This window comes from Leucoraja erinacea, chromosome 1, assembly GCF_028641065.1.
Source record: "Leucoraja erinacea ecotype New England chromosome 1, Leri_hhj_1, whole genome shotgun sequence".
Classification (NCBI taxonomy): domain Eukaryota; kingdom Metazoa; phylum Chordata; class Chondrichthyes; order Rajiformes; family Rajidae; genus Leucoraja; species Leucoraja erinaceus.
In genome coordinates, this window is record NC_073377.1 from 161386245 (window position 1) to 161399799 (window position 13555).

General features: G+C 42.9%; 1 protein-coding gene across 2 annotated transcripts in view; it reads right to left on the bottom strand.

The window, feature by feature from the left end:
- idua (alpha-L-iduronidase) overlaps nucleotides 1–13555 on the bottom strand; it is a 137570-nt gene that overhangs the window by 22893 nt on the left and 101122 nt on the right. For both annotated transcript variants that reach the window (XM_055647006.1, XM_055647012.1), the window contains exon 8: nucleotides 10878–11094. In XM_055647006.1, the coding sequence (XP_055502981.1) occupies nucleotides 10878–11094 (217 nt within the window). The remainder of the gene's footprint in view (nucleotides 1–10877; nucleotides 11095–13555) is intronic.

Genomic DNA, 13555 nt, shown 5'->3' on the forward strand with positions numbered 1-13555 from the left:
ATGCCCTATTAGAATGCTCTACCTTGGGAAAATAGCTTTCACTTTATCCAGGTCCCTTAATAAGGTTGCCCCTCAGCTACTATGCTCCAAAGAAAAAAAGACCATCCTATCTAAATTCTCCTGATACCTCAAGCCTCCAAGCCCAGGTAAAATCCTGGAGAATACCTTCGGTAGCTTTTCCACTATAATGACATATTTCCTGTAGCTGGGTGACTAGATCTGCACACAGTACTCCAACTGTGCTCTCACATACAACGTATACAGCTGCATCATATTTAATATTCATGCCAATGAAGGTGAGCATGCCAAACATCTTCTTTAGCAGATTGTCAACCTGCATTGCCACTTTTAGCCAACCATGCAGCTGTACTCCTAGATCTCTCTGTACTACAACACCTTCCAGGGCTCTGTCATGTACTGTGGAAGTCCTACTCTACTGTGACATATCTTCAACACTTCACAATTAACTGAGTTCAATTCCATTTGCCATTCCATGTGGGCCAAATGCAAAGAGTAGGAGTAAACGGGTCCTTTTCACAATGGCAGGCAGTGACTAGTGGGGTACCGCAAGGCTCAGTACTGGGACCCCAGCTATTTACAATATATATTACTGATCTGGATGAGGGAATTGAAGGCAATATCTCCAAGTTTGTGGATGACACTAAGCTGGGGGGCAGTGTTAGGTGTGAGGAGGATGCTAGGAGACTGCAAGGTGACTTGGATAGGCTGGGTGAGTGGGCAAATGTTTGGCAGATGCAGTTTAATGTGGATAAATGTGAGGTTATCCATTTTGGTGGCAAAAACGGGAAAGCAGATTATTATCTAAACGGTGGCCGATTGGGAAAGGGGGAGATGCAGCGAGACCTGGGTGTCATGGTACACCAGTCATTGAAGGTAGGCATGCAGGTGCAGCAGGCAGTAAAGAAAGCGAATGGCATGTTGGCTTTCATAGCAAGAGGATTTGAGTATAGGAGCAGGGAGGTTCTACTGCAGTTGTATAGGGTCTTGGTGAGACCACACCTGGAGTATTGCGTGCAGTTTTGGTCTCCAAATCTGAGGAAGGACATTATTGCCATAGAGGGAGTGCAGAGAAGGTTCACCAGACTGATTCCTGGGATGTCAGGACTGTCTTATGAAGAAAGACTGGATAGACTTGGTTTATACTCTCTAGAATTTAGGAGAGTGAGAGGGGATCTTATAGAAACTTACAAAATTCTTAAGGGGTTGGACTGGCTAGATGCAGGAAGATTGTTCCCGATGTTGGGGAAGTCCAGGACAAGGGGTCACAGCTTAAGGATAAGGGGGAAATCCTTTAAAACCGAGATGAGGAGAACTTTTTTTCACACAGAGAGTGGTGAATCTCTGGAACTCTCTGCCACAGAGGGTAGTTGAGGCCAGTTCATTGGCTATATTTAAGAGGGAGTTAGATGTGGCCCTTGTGGCCAAGGGGATCAGAGGGTATGGAGAGAAGGCAGTGTACGGAATACTGAGTTGGATGATCAGCCATGATCATATTAAATGGCGGTGCAGGCTCGAAGGGCCGAATGGCCTACTCCTGCACCTAATTTCTATGTTCTATGTTTCCTTGGCCCACCTTCCCAAATGCTCGAGATTTTGTTGTAAGCTTAGATAACGTTCCTCATTGTCTGCTATACCACGCATGTTTGTGTCATCTGCAAAGTTACTAAAACTGTTAACTGCATTGTCATCCAAATCGTTAATGTACATAGCAAACAGTAGTGGATCCAGCACTGAATCCTGTGGCACTGCACTGGTCGCAGGCCTCCAATCAGAAGCACAACCTTCCACAAGTACCCCTGGACTCCTACCTCCAAGTCAATTTTGAATCCAATTGGCCAGCTCATCGTGGATTCTATGCGATCTAACCTTCCTGACTAGCTTACTGTGTCAGACCTTGCTAAAGGCCTTGTTAAAGTCTTTACAAAGTCCACAACCCTGCCCCACCCCATCAATCCTCTTCAAATAACTCAGATTTCTGGGACATGATGTTCCACACACAAAGCCATGCTGACAATACCTAATCAGTCTGTGATTATGTAACTAAATGATGGTAGATCCTGTTTCTATGAATCTCCTTCAACAACCTAACCACCAATGACATCAGGTCCACGCACTTGTAGTCCCTTGGTTTGTCCTTGCTGTTTTTTTTTAAATAATGGTGTAATATTGGCCACCTTCCAGTCTTTTGGAACTTCTCCTGTGTCTAAAGGTGATGCAAATCTCCCTCTAAGGCTTCTGCAATTCCTCTCTAGCTTCCCAGAAGGTCCAAGGATACACATGGTCAGGCCCTGGGGATCTATCCACCTTAATGCACTTTAAAACCACCAATAACTACTCATTTGTCATTTAAATAGGAGAAGTGTGATCTTACATGCCTACATTGTGTCTGAAATGTTTCATACTGATCAGCAGCTACGATTTACATCTCACCAAAACCAATATAACATCAATTCCATTCCCAACAAATCTTAACAAATCCATCATCCCTTTAAATAATGCAAGTGTGCAGTTGGCGAGGTAGGGGAGTGCCTTCATACAATCTATGGCAGATTCCCATGTATAATTAAGACATGTATTAGCTGCCAGAGGAAGCTAACTTGGTGGGGCTGGTGTCAAATGAACATTGCATGAAGATTTGCAAAAAAGAACCTTGTACTCAGCATACCTGCAGCTTGTGGTGAAATACAAGCACTACCATGTTATCCAAATTTCCAGACTGTAAATCATGCTAAAAATGTGCTCATTGTTTGCGCTGTAAAATTGTGCTGGAGATATTTCACCTCCCTGAGAGCTGACAAAAACAGCATTGTGAAACACACCAATCGCACGCACCAAGTCCTTGGCTTGAAGATCTTGCTAGTCATGAACATAGCTCCTCAACAGCCTGATCCCAAATTAGTCTATTTCTCAAGGAAAATTCCGGCTGGCTTTCCTGCTCTCCTGAGAGAGCAATATATGGCGAATTTTCCTCACGCATGGATATTTTAATGTACCTGGATGCACAGTCAATGATCAGTGGATGTCTTTTTTAAAGGTTGCTCAGAAATCCTCAAAGGCGCCCAGAACGGTGATAATTCTATACACTATTCATCCCTTTAGTGACTGTATAACTACAATTACTTCAGGTCTATTGAATGGACTGAGGAAGTTAAGGACATTTTCTTTATGTTGTTGCAAAGGAACGTTGTAACCTTTAGAATCACACTGTCTTTTGTTCCACGTACTTTAATCTGACCTCTGCTGCTCCAGAGGTAGACAAAAATGCTGGAGAAACTCAGCAGGTGAGGCAACTACTATGGAGCGAAGGAATAGGTGACATTTAGGGTCGAGACCCTTCTTCTGCTGCTCCCCCTGGAGTTGCAAATCCCACCATACAGTGTCCCTCCGCTGGTTTCCGGACATTGCATGGAAATGAGTGACTGCAGTCTAGAGCTGCTTCTTCCTGAGGTGCTAGCCACATGCAGACTTTAATAGACAATAGACAATAGGTGCAGGAGTAGGCCATTTGGCCCTTCGAGCCAGCACCGCCATTCAATGTGATCATGGCTGATCATCCCCAATCAGTACCCCGTTCCTGCCTTCCCCCCATATCCCCTGACTCCGCTATTTTTAAGCCAGATCTAGCTCTCTCTTGAAAGCATCCAGAGAACCTGCCTCCACCGCCCTCTGAGGCAGAGAATTCCACAGACTCACCACTCTCTGTGCGAAAAAGTGTTTCCTCGTCTCTGTTCTAAATGGCTTACTCCTTATTCTTAAACTGTGGCCCCTGGTTCTGGACTCCCCCAACATTTCCTGCCTCTAGCGTGTCCAAGCCCATAACAATCTTATATGTTTCAATGAGATCTCCTCTCATCCATCTAAACTCCAGAGTGTACAAGCCCAGCTGCTCCATTCTCTCAGCATATGGCAGTCCCGCCATCCCGGGAATTAACCTTGTAAACCTACGCTGCATTCCCTCAATAGCAAGAATTCTGCACTCCCTCAATAGCAAGAATACGAATAAAATAAAGAATTCTGAAGAGGTAGAATTTCTATTTTTTATTCATGGGACAATACCTCATAGACCATCATATTGCCGTTGCGATAGACAATAGACAGGCAACTGAATTGTTTGCTGTACTGTCCAATAACATGGCAGTGAGCTAGTTCCTTGAATGTAGCAGTCCACCCGGTAATAATAAGGCCACGTTCTCTTACCCTTACCTCATGAACATAAGTATTAGTTGACAGAAGCCATCCAACAGATGGGATGATGATGTCTTCTGCAAGGTTTTATTGTATGTGGATCCTTAGGTACCAGGGAATCCACTAATATAGCTACAGACACAATAGCAACTACTATAGTTGATGTAAGAAGGCAATAGTAGGCTATGATGGTTATGATACAGCTGCCTATTGTTTCTTTCCTGGCATTCAACTGCATTCAGGGCAAGTTGACTTTTCTCCCTGGTAGTCCTCCGAGAGCCTTGTTCTGAGCTACCATCTTTTTGGTGTGATGTAATTGCCACAGTTCTCAATGTTGAGAGAGTCTTTTGGTCCTGTTGTGTCCTTTCTCCATGAACAGCAAATATTTAGGTTGGTGTGCATTAGGGGGATGTGCTCAGGTCTTGCTCCACCCTAGCTGGATAATAAAGGATAGATATTGGAACAGTACAGGACCAGAATAGGCCCCTTGGCCCACATGTCTGTGCTGAATATAATGCTGAATTAAACTAATCTCCTCTGGCTACATGTGATCAATATCTGTCTATTCCCTGTCTATTCCATGTGCCACTTCAAACCTTCTTAAACGCCACTTTCGTATCGGCCTCCGTCATCATCTCTGGCTGCACATTCCAGACACCCACCACTCTACGTGCAAAAATCTCAACAAAATCTTTCAAAGTACAGAGAAATGTGAGGAGTTGCAATTTGGGATGTCTAACATGGGCAGGACCTATACAGTGAATGGTAGGGCTCTGGGGAGTGATGTAGAGCAAATGGATCTCGGAGTGCAGGTTAATGGTTCCTTGAAAGTGGAGTTGCAGGTAGAAATGGTGGTCAGAAAAGCGTTCGGCACTTTGACCTTCATCAGTCAGAGTATTGAGTATAGAAGTTGGGGGGTCATGTTGCAGTTGTATAAGACGTTGGTGAGGTCGCATTTAGAGTATTGTGTTCAGTTCTGGACACCATGTTATAGGAAAGATGTTGCCAAGCTGGAAGGGGTACAGGGAAGGTGGACACAAAATGCTGGAGTAACTCAGCGGGACAGGCAGCATCTCTGGAGAGAAGGAATGAGTGACGTTTCGGGTCGAGATCCTTCTTCAGACCCTTGTTTTTTCAAGGGAACAGTGAAGATTTACAAGGATGTTGCCTGGGCTAGAGGGTCTGAGTTATAGGGAGAGGGTGAGTTGGCTGGGGTGCAGGAGGGTGGGGTATGATCTTATTGAGGTGTATAAAATCATGAGAGGAATAGATCGGTTAGATGCACAGAGTCTCTTACCCAGACTGGGTGAATCGAGGATCAGAGGACCTAGGTTTAAAGTGAAGGGGAAAAGATTTAATAGGAATTAAAGGGGTAGGTTTTTCACAGCAGGGTGGTGGGTATATGGAACAAGCTGCCAGAGGAGGTAGTTGAGGCAGGGACTATCCCAACGTTTAAGAAACAGTTAGACAGGTACATGGATAGGGTATGTTTGGAGGGATATGGACCAAACACGGGCAGGTGGGACAAGTGTAGCTGGGACATGTTGGCCAGTGTGGGCAAGTTGGGCCGAGGGGTCCCTGTTTCCACACTGTATGCTGGAGCTGGCAATGTAGGTGTATCAGTTTGTTTTATGCAGATTCCTCATCTCACAGCCATGAAAGAGACTATAACCACTTTGTAAACTGAAAGTTTAGTATGTTTTCTAATATTAAAATAGAAAATGTTGGATATACGCAGCAGGCCATGGAACATCAGTGAGAAGTGAAACTGAGTTAACATTCCAGATCGAAGAAGGTTCTGACGAAGGGTCTTCAATTTGAAATTCTCGCCCTGCAATTGTAGCCTGACCTGCTGAGTATTTCAGCAATTTCTGCTTTTATTTTAAATATTCATCAACAGCAGATTTTATTTTTGTTTTGTTTTGTTTTTCACCTGCATGTATTCTGATATTGCATTTATTGCAGAAATTCACGTCAACTATTTAACTGCACTTTAAAGCCTCCAATTGTGGACAAAATCCTCCCCACTTCTTTTAGAAAATAGGTGCAGGAGTAGGCCATTCGGCCCTTTGAGCCTGCCATGGCTGATCATCCAACTCAGTAGCAAGTTTCAAATATTGTAAAGTGTCTATATCGTCCTCTGCAGTGTCATTGTTTCCCAGGCATCCTAAACTTTTCTCCAGTAGAAAGACTGTCGTGTAATGCTAAAATATTCTTCTTACAGACCCTTCATTGCTGTATCAGGTATCACTCACATTAATTTGTAGTGATTATCTAATTTCATACTTATACCTCGCCATCAGAAATTCAATATGCTTTCCAAATACTTCATAAGAACACAAAACGTAGCAGCAGAAATAAGCCATTTGGCATATTGAGCCTGATCCGCTATTCGATCATGGCTGATCTATTTTTCTTTCTTTTGTAGGTCTTTATCCAACAACCTACCTATCATAAATCTCCCTTGCCTGTGATCATCTGTTGTCGGCCAGAATTTGGCCCATCTCATTTCGCTTCCAGTCTTTTTCGTACAAGAATCCGTCTGAAGAAAGGTTCAGACACAAAATATCACCTATCCATTTTCTCCAGAGATGCTGCCTGACTCGCTGAGTTACTCCAGCATGTTGTTGTGTCTATCTTTGGTATAAACCAGTCTCTGAAGTTCCTTTTTGTCATATGTCTAGGGGACAGACTGCATTAAAGTAGAGGAGGTCGAGGATTCTTAAAATATATGACCGTAGATAAGTTTGCGAGGCCTGATCAAGTACATCCAAAAATATTGTTGCTAGAAAAGAAGTTGCGGGATCCCTGGCTGAGACAGATACATTGTTGTTAGCCAGAGGTGAGGTGCCAGAAATCTAGTTGGCCCAAGTTGTACCTTTATTTAAGAAGGGCTGCAAAGAAAAACCTAGGAACCATAGACCAGTCGCCTAACATCTGTGATAGGAAAGCTACTGGGGAGGATTCTCAAGGATAAGATATACATATATTTGAAAGGAGACAGGAGAAGATTGGGGATTGTGCGAGATCATGTTTCTCAAATTTGACTGAGTTTTTTAAAGAAGTAATCAAGGAGGTTGATGATTATAGGGCAGAAGGCGTATTCTATCTGGACATCAGCAAGGCTTTTGATAATGTTTCACTTGTAGGCTGTTCTGGAAGGTTAGATCATATGGGGTCTAGGAAGAGATAGCTCATTGGATATACATAATTGGCTTGATGATAGGAAACAGCAGGACCCTGGTGAGTATTGTGGAACAGAGGGATCTAGGAGAACAAGTACATGGTTCCCTGAAAATGATGTCACAAGTAGACACGGTGTTGGAAGAGGTCTTTTGGCTTTTACCAGTCGGAGTATTGCGAAGAGACATTGTGATATTATGTTGCAATTGTATAAGACATTGGCGAGACTGCTCTTGAAGCATTATTTCAGTCTTGATCTCATTTAAATGACATTTGGATAGGAGAGGTTTAGGGGGATATGGCTCAAATACTGGCAAGTAGGACCTTAAATAGGGCATCTTGGTCCTTCTGGATGTTGGGCTGAAGGGCCTGTTTCCGTGCTGTGTGGCTCAAATTGTCTTTTTAACATCAATAAACAGCCCTTTTCCTAAACACAGTGGTGGATTTAAAGTTTTAAACTCAGTTTAAATGTTTAATATCTGTCTGTACAAGAAATACATGACTCATCAACCATACTACATTGCTCTTGCCATTTTCAGCAAAGCACCCAGACTACCTAGGCAAGAAATAACTTGAAAGGATGATTCAAGTTTACTCAATAGTTTAGGTTAAAAATCTTTCTCATAAAAACTGTACAAATATGTACTTTCTACGTCCTCTCGATGTGTTTTACAGAATGCGGCAAAATAACTTTGCAGAAGGCCTTTCGGGATGAGTTTAATTAGGTGTTGGGCTTATAACATTTTTCTAATCTAGAAAATAAAGCGTTGCGTATTTTAATTAATGTAATTACACATTAAAATTGGAATATCTTGTCATTTTCATCAGGTACTCAGCAACTGATAGCACAATGGGCTAAGAGTTCGGCTGGCGACCGGAAGGTAGCCGGTTCAAATCCCGCTTGGAGTGCATACTGTCGTTGTGTCCTTGGGCAAGACACTTCACCCACCTTTGCCTGTAATGGAATGTACGGCGGCAGGCGCGGGCACACGCCCTGTGTCTCCCTTTCAAGGGAGATGCTAAAAATGCATTTCGTTGTCTCTGTACTGTACACTGACAATGACAATAAATTGAATCATTTCATTTCATTTCATTTCATTTCATTTCATTTCAACTGAATTTTATGCTTTTATGTTTCTTCAAAGAATATGGTATAGTGTAAAATCTGTGAATACAGTACCAGCTTGGTTAGATGGCATAAAATGGACATTAGATACTGGTGAATTCAAGGTTGGCCGAGGTGTACTTTGTATTGCCATGATGCAGGACCAAGTGCTCAATTCATATTGACCTGATCACTTGCTGCCATCCTGATTTGGGCACTCAGTGGATATTTTTAAGGCAGAGATACTGTAAATAGATTCTTGATTAGTACAGGTGTCAGAGGTTATGGGGAGAAGGCAAGAGAATGGGGTTAGGAGGGAGAGATGCCCTAATGATTGCATGAGGGCATTAGCCCAATGATTCCAATCAGCCACGATTGAATGGCGTAGATGATGGAATGAATGCCCTAATTCTAATCCTATGCCTTATGACTTTATGACCCGCCACCCCCTTAATCCTGTTCCTCTGTCAGTTCAGCTGCTCTCTCTGAAGTGTCAGTTACTATGGCATGCTAGTGTGTGAAGTGCCAGAACACCAAGATTTTACTGTAACACATAAACAACTGTGTGGTCGAGTTCATTATCTGGCACATGAAGGGAAGGTGGCAGCATATTCTGTCTGCTTGTTGCAACTGTTGCTAAATCTCAGGCAGATTCAGACTTGTCAAAAAGTCTCATGTGTTAATATGTTTTTCCAAATCTGCATCAATTTGCAATTTTGAAACAGTCTGCCACTTAATACTCTTGTGGCTCCTCTGAAAGCATCCATTAAAGTGAAGATATTGACATATATGGGGGAATAATTAAAGAACGATTGTGCATTTATGATAGGTAGCAGTTAAACTTTGTCCTGTTTACACAAAGCCACTAATTGCACGTCAAAAACCAATGATGTTTCCATTTTTCTTGTGCATACTAAGGTGATAGATTGCATTAGCTAATGCATAAGGCGATAAATGACATTAGGTATTGTGTAAGAATCCCAATAAAGTTAGAATATCAATCATAATTCATGATATCTTGGATTTTTAGTTTTAGTTTTAGATACAGTGCGGAAACAGGCCCTTCCGCCCCTGAGTCCAAACCGATCAGCGATCACCCCACATTAACACTATCCTACACACACTAGGGTCAATTTACATTTACACCAAGCCAATTAACCTATAAACCTGTACTTCTTTGGAGTGTGGGAGGAAACCGAAGATCTCGGAGAAAACCCACGCAGGTCACGGTGACAACGTACAAACTCTGTACAGACAGCACCCGTAGTCAGAATCCATCCCGGGACTCTGGCGTTGTAAGGCAGCAACTCTACCGCTGCACCACCGTGCCGCACCTTTGGTGTGCTATCAATGCCAATGCAGTATCAATGATTCGGTGTTGTCCTTTCCTAATGTTGACAATTAAAGAATAGTATTGAAATCAAACAGAAACCAAGGTCATTTGTAAATGTTGCCTTCATGTTCAGTTTGTACTGAAGCCATTGATTTGATTGCATTATGGTTCTTTGGCTGCTCATTATCTCACTCACATTACCATCTTGAGTCAGCAATCAGTAATCACTGCAATAGTAGTGGTTAAAGGGTCTGTCCCACCAGCATGCGACTGCATGCGGCAAGCGCGACCTAACGTGGTCGCTTGAGCCGTACGGTCCCACTTCGATCGCCGGAGGCGTATTGAGTTGTGCGGGGCTGGTCCCGACATCGCGCGGGGCTCCGAAAAACTGACACTGTCCAAAAATTCCCGCAGCCGCATTGAGGCCGTACGCAGTGTCTTGACGGCATACGCCTAGCGCGTGGCGTTGCGCAATGACGTCACCGCCCGGAGTGCCGTAGCGTGATGACGTGACCATCCGACGCCGTGCGACGTCCAAATTCAGTCGGCCCGCCTCCTGCCCAGCTGATTTGTGAGTATGATGTCGGGACCAGCCCCGCACAACTCCAGACGGCTCCACGTTTGGATGTGGGACCGGCCCCGCGAGGCCGTACGCCTCAAGCCACCACGTTTGGTCGCGCTAGACGCATGCAATCGCATGCTGGTGGGACAGGCCCTTTAACCTGATTTTGTACTCATTCCATCTTCAGCATGCACATCTTCAACCTGGTGTAATGGACTCAGGAAATCCTGGTATATTATCTCCTTCTAAATCTGAGGAATTTGAGTGATCTGCCATTAGTTAATTAATGTAAGATTAGTTAAATAAACTCAGACTGGAAATTAATACAAATCATCCTCCCTGCAGCATAAATGGCAGCTACTGGATAAATATGTTGTATTGAGGTATTTTTTTTTAACTTTAAGCAGTAGCGTATGAATAAATAGCTAGAATATGTGTAGCCATATCAAGCTTTCATACACATAGCTAACAGATCTTTTCCTACTTACCTAATAACGCCAACAGTCCCATAACAGTGAGCACTGGTTTGCGAATCATCTGTACATGTGGTGGTTTTGTATTGTTCATCTGAAATCTGGCAGTAAGGGTCCGCTGTGTAAAGTAGTTTGGGTGGTAGTTCAGGAAGGCATTATCATTGCTAAGCAATGTAAACTTGATGGTGCTCTCTGGATTTGCAATTAGTAAATTCTGATGCTGTGATATTACCTAGAAGAAAGCAAGAACATATTAAACTTTTTAATAACTTACTAGATGTTTAACTGTTAATTAGAAATGGAAAAGCATGCAGGAAACCTGCAACAAGGTTCCTTGTGTGATAAAGTAAATCTTGGTATGAGAGTGACCGCAATGGTTTTCTTCCAATTTATATTTGAAGGAATAGTGTGGGTGAGGGTCAAACCTCCTGTCTAAACACCAGTATTCCATAGCCATTTTATGACTAGATCTTAACAAACAGTGTGGCCCTTTGCCATGTGGCACTTATGACTCATTGAATTTAAAATAATCACTTAAAGGGAGCTTGTTTATGAACATTAATGAGAATAAAGATTTTCTCAAGCAGATCAAATTCAGATGTTGCTATGATTAATTGACGTTAAATCTTCAAACACTGAACATTGATCACCAACACATTTGGAGGTGTAGACGGTAAACAAATGGGCTTCCCTGGTGCGATAGCAACAGAGGTCTACGTGAGCATTAGGGGCCTGTCCCACTTGGACGACCTAATCCACGAGAAGACCCGAGACGAGTTGAAAAAAAGTCAAGGTCGTGTTGACTCGCTGAAGTAAAAGACTTCCCAAGACTCTGTCTACGACCTCCTACGACTGTCTACGACCTCCTGCGACCATGCTGCGAGTACGAGTCAAGGGCAAACTCGGCAGAGGTCGCCAATTAAGTCGTGTAAGTGGGACAGGGGCTTTAAACAGCAGAAGCAGCAACTTCCCTTGTTCCTTGGGGTCGAGGGTGACCTAATTCCATTCCGTTTCTGTGGGTTGTGAGATGGCTGCTGAAACCAAGATGTTACAAAGCCAAAGCCACAAGTGGGGGCTTCATGCGAGGCCATGTGAGTAGTTTGCTAGGTGGTGTGCTCGAGGTTCTCAGTGCCATCTCAAATGTTCCTTTTCCATTTCCATTGTGAGCACCCTTGAGTCAGGGATGCCCAGAGGTTGATGGAGATGTTGCACCTTTTCAAGAAGGCTTTGAGAATATCCTTACATCATTTTCTCTGTCCACCTGAATATCTTTTTGATGTAACAAAACTTGGAAGAGAATGTCTGTTTGGGTAGTCAGCAGTCATGTATGATGTGGTCTACCAGTCGGAGCTCATCCGACCCTCAATGCTGAGGATGTTGGCTTGGAGACGATACTGAAAGTAGATTACTTATCCAGTCAACGATTTGGACAACTTTGCAATGACAACACTAGAGATGTCAATCCAATGCTTTGCGGTGTCTGCTTTTTGTTTTCTGTATCTTTGAGGCACACAGGCGGGCAGGAAGGCAGCGCATGTTAGACCATTTTGTTCTTCAAACTCTCTTTTCCTCAGGGGCCAATGACCATGCCATCATCAATGCCTACATTTGTTTAGAGGTGCAAGAAATAGTCCATGCCTTCCAGGGTCTCATGGTGAGCCGTTAGTGATAGGTGGCATTGATAGACTGCAGGCAGGTTGGTAGGGAACCTTTGTTTTATTATATTAAGTGTAAGTCACATACACTTGAAGCATGTCGACAGTGACCCTGAGCTCACCTCAGAATTTGTCCATACGCACACACATCATCTCTGTACTGCTGCTTGATGACTGAGTTGGAACAACTTTGGTTCAGGGGCAGAGCCAGAAATGTAATGGAATAAGCGCTGCTGAAGACCCCAGACCAAAGTATTAGATCAAAACTTTGCCTGACCTGCTGAGTATTTTCTGTTTTATTGATCATCTGCTTTTGTACGCCAATACAAACGGAGTTTGGTTGGTGTTACTTAAACACCCAATTTACAACCTACTAGCAGAGACATAGTTGTAGTGCAATTGTTTTTTGTTTTTTTTAAATTATTATTTAATTATTTATTTATTAGAAGTACAATAAGTTACAGTAATACACACCACCTATATCTTATTACATTTGTTGTACCCCTTTATTTTTTGAGCTTTAAGAAAGATAGAAATAAAGGAAGTAAGGAAAGTGAGAAAGAGTCGTGAAAGTGTTGGGAAAAGCGAGCCCATTAGGAAGAGAGTTAGAGAAGAAAGTTAAGAACTCGACCCTAGAAAAGAGAGAAAGAAAGAGAACAGTCGCTCTATTCTAAAAAACCACGCAAAAACGGATATGCCGACCATATTTTTCATCCCCCGTTACCAGATCCTGGCACCATTTATTTTTTAAATTACTGTTGCACCGTATACTTGTAGTAAGTCCATAAATGTAGACCACGTCTTTTGGAAGTGGTCTGCTAGTGCAATGTTTTCAGTGCAATCTAATTTCTAGGCCTATGTTTGTATGAGTGTTAACTTGGATAATGCTTTAAAACATACACTTGATTGTGTTATGCAATTAAATTCCTGCCATTATATTGCAATGCAGACATCATTTAATCATACCGTCTGAGAATTTTAATGACTACTATGTGCAGCCAATGCTATGTGAATTGCTGATTGGCTACACATATCAGA